Below are 12,785 nucleotides of genomic sequence, written 5' to 3'. Positions count from 1 at the left end.
CAAGGATAATTCTTACCTATACATTTAATATGAAATTTTCATTTCCCTCTGAGATGCTGCTTACATTACTTTTCATCAAATCCAGTTTTTAATTTTGTCTTATCATCTTGTTTTTCTCTTCCTTTATTATTCTCCTTTTTCTTTGTCTGTCTTTACTTATCATTTACTCAATCCTTCCTTCGCAATTGCTCTTTCAACCAGTCACATCTATTTCATTTAGACATCAACCATATCATTAACATTATCATTTCAGTTACTGCTCCCATGAGCTGTCTACGTGTCCTAGTCCCTATAACCTGTGCCTATGACAAACATCTAGCTGCTACTAACCATAGCTTCTGCTGGGAAACCAGCCACACTAGGATTAACCACTGTGATACCTCCTACTCTTTTCGTACAAAAAACTGTAAAATTCTCTATCATCTATTTTTTTTCCTTATTCTACATTATTTCCACCTTTAAGAGTAGGTTCTACAAACACCTGAGATGCTGAAATAAATTTTTCCTGCATTCTTTTTTTTCTTATGCTTATTGTCTGACATTTATCTAAGATGGCTATGATTAAATCATGCTTTTACCTATTCCATGCAGCTACTATGGAAATATTATATTGCACATCATCATCTCACGGCGATTTTTTTTCCTGTTCATTTCACACAATACTGAATGTTTCTTATAGCCTTACAAATCCACTTCCTTTGTTAAAGCAGTGTTATCTTAAGTATTCTTGCATTCCTTACCAACAGCTAACATATCTAATCACAGAGCTGTTTATTCTATTTATGATGTAGTGTTACACTACCCACATTTATTTTGCAAATATTTTCCATTTTTTTTCTATCAGTATATTACATATTGTTTCTGTTTTACTGCTTTATTTTCTGAAGTATGTAGAAACATTTTCAGCCAAATAATATCTTATCTCTATTAACTATAATCTCTCTCATGTTCATCTATGGATGCATTACTATTAGGGTTTCAACTGTTTAGGTTTCACCTGTTTAAACATTTTAACACTATTGTTATAGATCACTAGTGTTGCATCTGACATAAAATATGAGAAAAGAACTACTACAAGATTATTTCTTAAGCAAACACTTCCATGAAAACAAAGGACAATACCAACCAGGTTTTGGGCCGTTTTCCCAGTCTATTCTAAATCTCCTTTTTCGGGCTTCTCCAAGGCTGATATAATTCTTTTCCCGTAGGTTTTCATAATGTTCCTCTCTTATCATTTCATAATCTTCATTTAGATCATCAATGAAGTCATCATACGAATTGCTGTCTAGAAGGGATGAGCACTATGAAGAAAAAAATTTAAATCATAAGTAATAATAATAATCTTAGTCTTATATCCTAATAAAATGTAAAACTAACAAGCAAACAATCTTATTGCAAAAGAATTTCATTCAATAACAAGTACAATGATTTATTTTCTGGATCTGCTGTGCTATCTTAGCTTAAATCATGTCAGAAACAAAAGTAACTGGGCCTGAGGTATGAGAATTTTTTAAATTCTTGACAATGTAATAATCAAAGATGTGTCTAAAAATAGAACACTAAACAAAAATTAACAGGGAACATAAACTACCTTACAAAGAGGTCAATCTTACTTAAAGAACAAGCTACCAGGAACCTCTTGGTCAAGACCCAAGATAACCTGAATTCTTCAGTCAAAAGAGACACCATCCTGCTTTATAAGCAGTAACTCCAACCAAAACTCCATTTATTCCAGTTCATGGTTTTACCATCATCTGGTTAAAAATCTTTGAAGTTTTCTGTGTCTAGGCTCAGAGGGTTCTTGAAAATCACAATGCTTTACTCTCCATTCCTTGAAGAGAAAACAAATTGCAACCAATTGGAGAGACGATGGTCAAATCACAGTGGGACCATAAAACCTCTAAACACCTTTTGTACCAGTCTTGTTTCTCATATATGTTTTTTCATTCAAGCTTTTTTCTCCAAAATCAGTCTTCCCATATTCATAAAGATTATCTCATTTGATATACTTCAAGGAGAAGCTTAAGGCACAATAATTTTTCACATTTCACTCTCATCATCTCATACAGCACTTGCAGAGCATGAATGATTTAATAATATAATATTAAAGCTGACTAGCATAATCCCTAGTCCCTTGTGTAATGTCACAATTACTACTAGGATGTGTGGTAACCAAAGTATCTTCACAAGAACATGATTGGGTCAACCTACTTCCAGTATGAAATATGGCTTAATTGATTTAAATTTTGAAAAAAGAAAAACACTTTTGTGTGCTACAAATTCTACTTTGTTACCAAGTATCCCTACCTCATGCCAGCCTTTGGAGCTGAGGCCTGGGGTCTGTGTTCTGCAATAACTGATTTCTATATTCCTACATGAATTTGATCTGCCGTGTTAATGAAAATGAAGATATTGATGATAGATACACAGTTACAAAGACTGACAGACAGGGAAATCTGGATGGATGGATTTAAAATGTTCAGAAATACTTACAACAACCACACTCTTTGAAGCATCTACAACATGTACAACTGGATGCTGATACTTGGGTGCAATCTTGACTGCTGTGTGGGTTCTGGAAGTTGTAGCTCCACCAATGAGCAATGGAACCTATAACAAGTAATTATATTAGTTATGACATCACATAAAAAAGGAGATGCATTAAAGCCAGAACTACTTTGGAGAATACTATGAGAACTAGTTTCTGTAGGAAAAAGTACTTCTAATGATTTTTGTGTGAAATAATAATCTGTGAAATGAACTACATAATTTCTGATGTTCAAACCACCATTGATCTTCAAGACAAATCAATAGCAGGGTATGCTTTCTTTTTATACTTACATTTCTAATGGTGGGTCAGCCTAATTTTCAAACTTGAAGCCTAACTACAGCAATAACTTTAAAAATTCCAGAGCATGTACTGTACTTACTAATTAGGAAAAGGAATAACAATAAAGTCTTGTTAGTGTTTCACACACTGAAATAAATTTTGGCATTGGAGAAGCAATTTCCTTTAGATGGGTTGGTGGGACCTTCTAAAACTACTTCAAAAGCCCATGGACTGGTATGCAAGGATCCCTTCTACTGGTGAAGCTTGGAAACAATCAAAATGCCAGGCAATTCAAATAAATGTGGGAGCCTAAACCTATTCCTTCCCCTTGCCATATTCTATCAGCCTTGAAGGTTAACATACGACAAACCAACGGCCCTCATGTGGGCACAAATAGTAAAAGGGTGCTAAAGGCCAGCTGGTGAAAAAGATTTTCCATTTTGGAAATTTGGATGGCAACTTTTCTTATATATCAATTAAGTCTGAATAATGCTTAAGGCCACAGACTAATTACTAGATTCCCACTAACTCATATTTATACGAGTCTTTCATGCATAAAATAAAAATTAGATGAGAATGTTCAAGACTGAAAAAATATATAGATGCACTGGACTGGAAAATCCATTTCTCTAGCAGTCTTTATGATTATACAATTCAAATCATCTCATTTATGTATCTTGTGACATGAATTGTGATGCTGCTCAAGGGGAAAAAAATCATATTCAAGTCATTCTGGATTTCTTTAAGAGTAATAAAACCAAGAAGAGTCCAATTTGATTAAGGGAATGGCAGAAGTAAAGGGGTAATAACCAGCACTGACATTAATCATTATCATTATTCAGAAGTTTTGGGGAGTGATGCAAATGGCTTGGTAGTCTAAGCCTCTAAATCATTCCATTTGTATACTTAGCATGCAAATACAAATCTTAATAAGACTGCAATCTGATTAAAGGGTTAATTAGATGCATGTCACTTTTGGTTCTTTCATAATAAGTCTGCTGGAGAACTGAAAATCTTGAAGTGTTCACTGCCTGGTCTGCTAACTGGAACACTACTACGAGGTTGGCACCAATACTGTGAACTTAGAGAGAGAACCTCTGACTAACTAAAAGTGGGGTCTGCTGTATGATGGCTGTTGGTTACTTTAGCTAAATCTTTTGGGTCTATATGCATTTTTTTTACTGAACAGAGCATTCCCTGAAGGGCTTTGCTCACATTCCAATCCAGTTAATAACACCATGAAAGGATGAATCACAAGTATCTAACGTAGCATAATTACTTCTTTCCTATTATGAAATGACTTCACCTAATAACTAAATTCATTAACTTAATGGCCTTACCTGTAAGCCTAGTCGTTCCATTTCCCTTGCGACAAAAATCATCTCATCTAGTGATGGAGTGATGAGTCCAGATAGACCAATAATATCAGCCTGCTCTGCAATGGCACACTGCAATATCTTCTCACATGGACACATCACTCCTAGGTCTATAACTTTGTAATTGTTGCAACCTAGCACTACTGCCACAATATTTTTACCAATATCATGAACATCACCTTTAACAGTTGCTAAGACAATAGTACCATTATATCTTTCTCTGTCTGATACAGCTCTCCCTTGTTGCTTCATCCTTGCAGCACGTTCTGCTTCCATGAAGGGAATGAGATATGCTACAGCCTTTTTCATTACCCTTGCACTCTTAATCACTTGAGGCAAAAACATTTTACCAGCTCCAAATAGCTCTCCAACAATGCTCATTCCATTCATAAGGGGTCCTTCAATAACATTCAATGGTCTTGGATACATTTCTTCATTGGAACGAGCCTCTTCTGTGTCCAGTTCAATAAATTTATCAATACCTTTCACTAAAGAATATTTTAATCTTTCTTCTACATCCTTAGTTCGCCAATCATCTACAGCAGTACCTACTTTCACCTGTGTTGAACTTTGTTCAGCATAGAGCAGTAACTTTTCAGTACCCTCCAAGTCAGTGTTCCACAAGAGTGATTCACAAAGTAGCAAAAGCTCTTGGTTTATGTCATCATAAACAGGCAAGCATCCTGCATTGACAATACCCATATCCATGCCAGCTTTAATTGCATGATAGAGGAAGACAGAATGCATTGCTTCACGAATTACTTCCTTGCCACGAAATGAGAAGGAGAAGTTGCTCACTCCTCCACTAACTCGTGCTTCAGGACAGGTGGCCTACAGAGAAACCAAGAAATTACAAGAAATCATAAACACTGTGATAATGGGAAAAATTCATTGATCTACAAGTTAGGTAAACTCATGAACAGATGAATGAGCCTAAAAGGTAATGATCCTAGTTTGTTTCCTTCCTCTGCTCCCTCTTTTGGAAAGCAATGCAGGAAGCAAGGATTTCCAGAATCCCACTGACAACCCTCTTAGTTACCTCCTATGACATGTAGGAGACATATTGGTAATAATGTTCCTCCTCTATCCTCAAAGAGATGGAAGGGACTCTTTGTAGCTAGTAAATATATATCTATATCCCAGGGAACAGGGTTGAAAGAATACTGTCCATGTATCTCCTGAGTGTCACAGAAGGTGGAAATCCTTCCCTTCTGTGTTATTTTCCATGAAAAGGAACAGAATAAGGAGCCAAGAGATGATCTTTACTTTAAGGTTCAGCCATCTGTTTCTAACGCTACCTTACTCACACAAGAAAGAGCAAAAACACGTGAAAGAATTTTTTTTTTAATACTTTTTCCATTCTTTGAATTAGCAAGGTAGCACAGGAACACATGAGGAAAAGCCTTATTTGCTCAAATTCAGTGTTTAGTTGTGATGTACAATGCACGAAAACCATGTCTGCTATCCACAACCAGGCCCTACAGATCTTTCTGTGGTTTCCCCGAACTAGGTCATATGTCCTGATTCAACCCACTGACTATGTCATTCCCTGTAAACCACATAACTACAATTCACTCCATCCCTTGCATGCCTCACTTTCCCCTGCATGTTTAGGCCCCAAGCCTTCAAAGCATCTTTCACTCCATCCTTCCACCTCCTCCTTGGTTTCCCTTCTTTTTTTATCCTTCCACACCTAAAATGAATACCCTTTTAGCCATCCTTTCCTCATTCGTCCTCTCCATAAGTCCATATCATCTCAGCACAACCTCTTCAACTCTCCCATACATGCTGCTCTTGCTACCACACCACTCTTGAACCCTATCATTTCTTATCTAATCAAACTTCCTTCCACCACATAATGCCCTTAAACATTTCATTTCCAACACATTCATCCTATCCTTTGCATGTTTGTCTAAGCCCTATGCCTTGCATCCATACAGCAGTGATGGGACTACTATACAGTCAAATAAATCCATCTTTGCCCCTGCAGACCGTGACTTCTCTTACCACACATTCCTCATTGTGCCCAAGACCTTTACCCCCTCCTCACCTAACCTAACCTATGGCTCATTTCAGCTCCAATGGTCCCATTCACTACCATATCCACTCCCTGGTACCTAAAATACTCCTTATGTCCTTACTCTTGAAGTGTCAATAAATTCTAGGAAAGCAGGCAGGAGCATTAGGAAGTAACATTAATTAGTAGTATTTAGGAGCATCAGACAGAAGGAGTCATCAAAAATATTAGGTATATGCGCTCTCTGCCAGTGATCTGTTAAAGGTGATGCAATAAAGGCTAAGAAGCAGAACTGGAGTTCTTTAGTTATGGGTAGAGCATTGCCACTGCTACCTCTCTGAAGGAGTTCCAATTGAAACAGGTGTCAGAAATATAGATAGATAGTTTAATTGTTCATTCAGCTTCATGAAGTATGGAATTAATATGAACATCTCATTTAATTTCTGGTGGCAAAGAATAAAATTTCAAATTCTTCCAATTTATAACAGAGGTCAAGAAATACTTGGACAAGTTTTGAAGGAACTCTCTGAGCTTACCTTGATCATTCTTGTAGCTTCAATAAAGTTAATTCCATAAGTGTTATGTTCCTCTATTCCAGTGGCAATTGTTAAGATGTTGGGATCAAAGATGATATCACTGGCATTGAATCTAATTATTTCAGTCAGTATCTTATATGATCGCTGACAAATTTTTACTTTATTCTCCACATCTACAGCCTGAAAGTAAAAACAAATGCACCGAGTTTATAAGTACCAATCTACAATGTATATCAAATCAAAATTAAATTCTTTCTTAAAATCTAGGACATAATAAATTGGTGTTAGTGTTTTTTTTTTATATCTTGTGATTACACAGCTATCATCCAAATAAGTGTAAAGTACAGTATGAATCAACAAGAAGATTTTAACGAGTTCAAACATTATCTTCACAATAACATACCCATACCAGGAGAATCTATATGCAATGAATAATCATGTAACAATTGTAAGCAGGATCCAAAGCCTGCTAGAGATAGTGGTGAGGAGTTGAGGAGTTACTATACAGTAATTTCTTGTCTCTGAATTATTTAAAAGAGAACACTGAACTTCTGACTTGGGGTCTCCCACAATCTTTGTATGGATTGAAGACTCTGGTTGCTAAATCTGAACTCCTATCTATGTCCTACGTGATCTTTCAAAAGGTGTTCCCTTTCCTCAACCTTCCACACAATAATCAGGGACCTGAGCAACTCTCATGTGATCCTGAAATGAAAATTTCTGAATTAAAGGACACATATGCAAACCATAAGGTACTTGTGAATTACAATTATACCTCTTTACAGTAAATGGTGTGAAAGAAAATAAGGAATAGCAAGCCATTTCCTAGATCTAACATTACATGCTATCTGCATTAAAGTTGATATGCAAATAATGATTCTTTTGATGGTCTTATGACCATTATTCATAAGAACCATTGTTTTTTTTTATTACTATCATACTTTGTCGCTGTCTCCAGCATTAGCGAGGTAACACAAGGAAACAGACGAAAGAATGGCCCAACACACCCAAATACACATGTATATACAAGAACATCCACACACGAATATACACATACATTTGTAGCCAAATATCTAAAACCGATTCAAATATCCTATCTTTATGTACATTTGATAAAGCATTCCAGAACACTAATTCATTAACTGAAAATTCCTCCAAGCAGATGTACCTAGGTGCTGAGAGGTATTATTAAAGAAGGCTTTAAAGGCTTTAAAATCTGTATCAACTATCAAGAAAAGAAGCAGCTGCCCTAACTTTCTTGACTCCTCTCATGTCCCTGAACAAGTACAAAAATTTGATTTCCTTTTCTCAATGCCTAATTGTATAATCCTACACCTTATTCTCAATAAACAAGGTTGAATAACAATTCTTGAATCAGTTGTGCCCTATAGCTTGCCACTAAATACATGTTTAACTGAAACAGTAATCAATATATTCTTTGAACTGCTCACATAAATCTTCCTTTCCACAGCCTTACACAAAATACTTTATGATACCCAGGCATGAATGGGGAGTTATCAGTGCATAAGAACTTTTCCAAGAACACCTTTATGGTGTGAAAAACAATATACCTGCCCAGCACCATTTCATTAATACAAGTCCGCATACCATGACCAATGATCACATGGAAAGACTTATTTATTCTTTTCTTTTATGGTCACCAGCCTCTGGCTATGTTTAATGCCTCCTTGGGAAAGAAGGTTTAAGGGCCATGATCAGCTGCCCCACAGACATTTTGTTGGAGTAGGACTTTTTGCATTAGAAACCAGTTACTCTGGTGGACCAAGACTTCCCTAGCTTGCTTTTTCGAAGCAGAGCTGATTAACTTTCAGTTAATATATCATGTGAATTAAGTCCAGAGACATTATAAATACCTAACTCTTCTGATTGGTACTTTTATCTAATCAAAGCATATGAAGTACAAAGGCAATCTATTCTACACAATAGAAAATTAACATGGCAGTTGAGGTCATTGATTCTTGCTAGCCAGAAGGATTTGGTACTAATAGTGATAAACTCTGGATCTGTTGAGCAAAGCTTTCTGTACTATGAACCAATTACTCTGACCAGACAAAACTTCCCTAGCTTGCTTTCTCGAAGCAAAGCTGATTAACTTTCAGTTAATATATCAAGTGAATTAAGTCCAGTGCCATATTCAGTACCTAACTCTTCTTCTGAATGGGACTTTTACCTTATCAAGCAAATGAAGTACAAAGGTGATCTATTATACACAAAACAAAATTAACTTGGCAGTCGAGATGGTTGATTCTTGCTACCCAGAAAGACTTGGTATTAATGTTAATAAACTGCAGATCTGTTTAACCTCATCAAAATTCATTCTGGCCAAACACAACACACTAACTTCCATCTTTTCAACAGCAATGATTTGCCATGCAATCCACAAAATGATGTGGATCAGGTGAGGTCCACAAAACTTATCAGTATCTGATAATTCCCTCAGCCTACTGGATTTTACACTTACTGTTTGGCACAAAATGAATCTAAACTGGTAGTGAACATATTTCACAGCTGCCACATAAAAAAAAAATTGATGTTAAAGAATTTCGAACTTCTGACTTTTTTATAAGCTAAAGTGACAAAGAGACATCAGTCTTGATTCTCATACTATATATCAAAACTATTATCTTACCTGCCCAACTTCATCAAAAGCCATGACAACTACTGCAGCTCCATATTTCTTGATCAATCTGGCCTTGCGAATGAACTCTTCCTGGCCTTCCTTAAGTGAGATAGAGTTGACAATAGGTTTACCCTGAGTCACCTTCAGGCCAGCCTCAATAACATCAAAATTAGAGGAGTCAATGCATACAGGAACCTGTTGGGAATTACATTAAGACTGATATCAGTTTACAAATATTGCCTTCTAGTCTCTTCAGACCCCCCGTATAACTACTGCATAACCAGACAGGAATGCCCCTAAGCTGAATGTAAGGAGGCAGATGCAAGTCAACCTGCGTCTTATATGCCAAAGGTTTCCATCAGATGACCGGTAAATCATATTACCTAGAAGGAAACTGTTAAAAGTTGCACAATAACTGAAATATGTGTAGAATATGCTTGTAAACATATATATTGGAGATGTGCTCCTAGTCAATGGTGTACAAATCATATCTGTAAATCACATCGCTAATTAGAGTTGAAATGAGCCGTCCAAGCAGATCTTACCAGGCGAGATTGAGTTAGTGAACATTAAATGGCATCAATAATTTTGCTGGGACATCTTTGTGTTACATACATAGTCTCAGCAAGCTAAAATAATATTTGTTTCACGATTGTGCGAGTAAATATGAAATGCTTGTATGACTGAAGGATTTTTTCTAAATATTTCCTCTGAAAGTCACGGTGCACCTTATACTCTAATGTGTCTTATATGCCAGAAAAAGCAACAGAAAAACAGCAAGATACTCAAACAGTTTGTCCTGGATGCGTATCTATTTTGTGTCATTTACATGCACACACACATACAGTCATGGTCTCTTGCTACAACAGCATTATTTCTACCATACTTTTAACAATGATTATTAACAAACTGTACAAAATAATATATTATTCTAGTACAAATAAATTAACAAGAAATTAAGTCTTTTTCTGAAGACATCTCTACTGAATAATAATTTGAACTAAGTTAACCTTTTCTAATGATATGAAATACACCATATTTCTAGTTAAAAAACAAAAATAATTTCAACAAAAAAAAGAACAGACAATTCCATGAGCAAAAGTAGGTGATGCTGATGAAGTCGATTGTGGAAGGGCTACTACCACCCTTCCTTTCCCTTTCCCTAGCTTACTAGATACAAGGAGCCTGTTTTAAAGGAGTTCATGATGTCTCACAGAGATTCTACTATGTTCTAAGCAAGGTATACATGTAAATATATTGTAAACTCTAATACATGTAAATATATTGTAAAATCTATTACATATTTCAACAGAAATGCATCTGAACAGATACAATCCAGTGAGTAATGAATGAACTTTTGTAACCATGATCTTTACTGATACTAAATACACTACTTATGTAGTTAAAAAAAAATTATAGTTTAATACCCATAAGTGAAGCTGATGGTAGAACTGGAGCAAAGTATGGAAGGGAGGGAAGCTAACTGATGACATAAACAATGATACAGGTTGTACCTCTTTAATCCGGCAACATTGGGACCTGGCCGTTTTCAGACCACAGAAAATGCCAGAAAACAGAAGCTGACCCCTAAATCATAACAGCTGATGATCTGATTTCATAGTACTCAAACAAAGTCTTTACAGAAGTTTCTTTATCTAATTTTTTTCAGTAACTCTACCTTTTCAAGATAGATAATCATTTATGCTTATGCCTATTAGCAATAGCACCATCTTCTGCACCTCTTGGTCTGTGGGATGATATCCTGAAGGGCTAAAATACAGCTGATAGAAATTAACAGTACAGTTAATTACCTTGGCTGCAGTGTAAACAGATTTTGACACCTTAGTGCTGCTAACAGAGCTGCCGTGTTGGCAAATCCACAGACTAGTAACTAATGGTAGCAGATTCAAAATGTGCCAGACCATGGGAGTTGCTGGACCAGAGCAAAAGATTAGAGAGGTACAACCTGTACTGTGCTTTTTTATTTGAAGATCAAAGCAGTTAAAGAAATACAACAAATCAATCCTACATAATCCTTATCATTTAAAATAGGACATAACTCTGCAGTTCATACATTAGACTCTGTTCTCTTTACCTTTACAAAATGGAAGGGCCATTGCCCTACTCAGTCATTAATCATGAGCAAATTTTCCAAGATGCCATTATCTTTAAATCATACTCACTTTACAAATGTCTGGTTCGGTAGCTATCAGGTTGAGGAAACGGGTCATTGCTGCTTTGCCATCAAGTAATCCCTCATCCATATTCACATCCAGGATCTGTGCTCCATTTTCAACCTTGTAAAAGAGAAACATAAGTATAATCCTAATATCAATACACTTGCCTATTATTTACATTTTCTATATCAATCACCACTTACAGAATGATTGGTACATTTACTTATATAAATCCAACACCAATGTAGGAATGTGTATAGGGAAAGGAAGAGCAGATCATTCACATTTCATTAAAACATACATGCAGTCTATTTATATCTCTGATGACCACTCCCTTTGGGAACTTCCTTAAGGGGGTGGCTACAGCAAGTCTCCATAAATGGTGAACTTCAATGCCGCTTCTCCTTTAGTGCCTCACCTTCAACAGGCCACTGACAAAGGACAAATCTAATGCCTACATGCTGTCAGGGGGTTACCACAACAAAAAAATCAACTTGAACTCTTTCCAGCAACTGTGTTCAGCATATACTATAAAATCTGAAACTGAAAAGAAGTGATGACAGATGTCCCAGATTTCTCATTCAAACACAGTATCTATTTCTTCATGTGCATTATTATCCTTCTGTTACATTAGCATATCACCAAAATTCTCTTGTTTGCTGATGATAACTACTGTGCAAAACTAACATCCTTATTTTGATAGAGGAAACCTGAAGAACATTTAAACGAATGCCCAGGTACCTAAGTGTGCAGGTCTAGCAAACCTGGCTCTTTCATGGTCAGTATATTACTGGCAGTAATCTCACACTCAGATCAAATGTTTAGTAGCCCTAAAAGGGTAAAACAATCTAATTTCCTTTTATTCACAGAACCTGCAACTTGCTGACAATGGAAGGGAGTTGACAGTACGTCAAAACTATGTTAGAGTGATCAATTACCTGGGCTGCAATTTTGCTTTTCCTATAGGATCCAGATAATCAAATACTCAGAATAACACCATATGCTAAAAACAGTGGTAACGTGTGCAGAGGAACTGCTGAACTGCAACTCCAACTGTCACATTGCTAACAGATACATAATGTCTGCAACTAAAGCCAAAATGGAACAAAGCCAACCCAGGCCAACAAATTACTTATTGGATACTGCTTTCTGAATATAAATATATCCTTAATAAAAAAAAGGAAGACACATTTAAAACAATTCACATT

At 36.1% G+C, this 12,785-nt stretch overlaps 1 protein-coding gene across 4 annotated transcripts in view; it reads right to left on the bottom strand.

Annotated features, from left to right (window-relative positions):
- Nucleotides 1-12,785, bottom strand: part of LOC139747542 (methionine synthase-like) — an 85,771-nt gene that overhangs the window by 10,411 nt on the left and 62,575 nt on the right. For all 4 annotated transcript variants that reach the window (XM_071659949.1, XM_071659948.1, XM_071659946.1 and 1 more), the window contains exons 10-15: nucleotides 11,584-11,697; nucleotides 9,410-9,595; nucleotides 6,760-6,939; nucleotides 4,171-5,037; nucleotides 2,494-2,610; nucleotides 1,127-1,301 (exon numbers count right to left, since the gene is read on the bottom strand). In XM_071659949.1, the coding sequence (XP_071516050.1) occupies nucleotides 1,127-1,301; nucleotides 2,494-2,610; nucleotides 4,171-5,037; nucleotides 6,760-6,939; nucleotides 9,410-9,595; nucleotides 11,584-11,697 (1,639 nt within the window). The remainder of the gene's footprint in view (nucleotides 1-1,126; nucleotides 1,302-2,493; nucleotides 2,611-4,170; nucleotides 5,038-6,759; nucleotides 6,940-9,409; nucleotides 9,596-11,583; nucleotides 11,698-12,785) is intronic.

This window comes from Panulirus ornatus, chromosome 69, assembly GCF_036320965.1.
Source record: "Panulirus ornatus isolate Po-2019 chromosome 69, ASM3632096v1, whole genome shotgun sequence".
NCBI classification, from domain to species: domain Eukaryota; kingdom Metazoa; phylum Arthropoda; class Malacostraca; order Decapoda; family Palinuridae; genus Panulirus; species Panulirus ornatus.
Note: the sequence above shows the minus strand (reverse complement) of the source record. Positions and strands in the feature narration are given on the sequence as shown.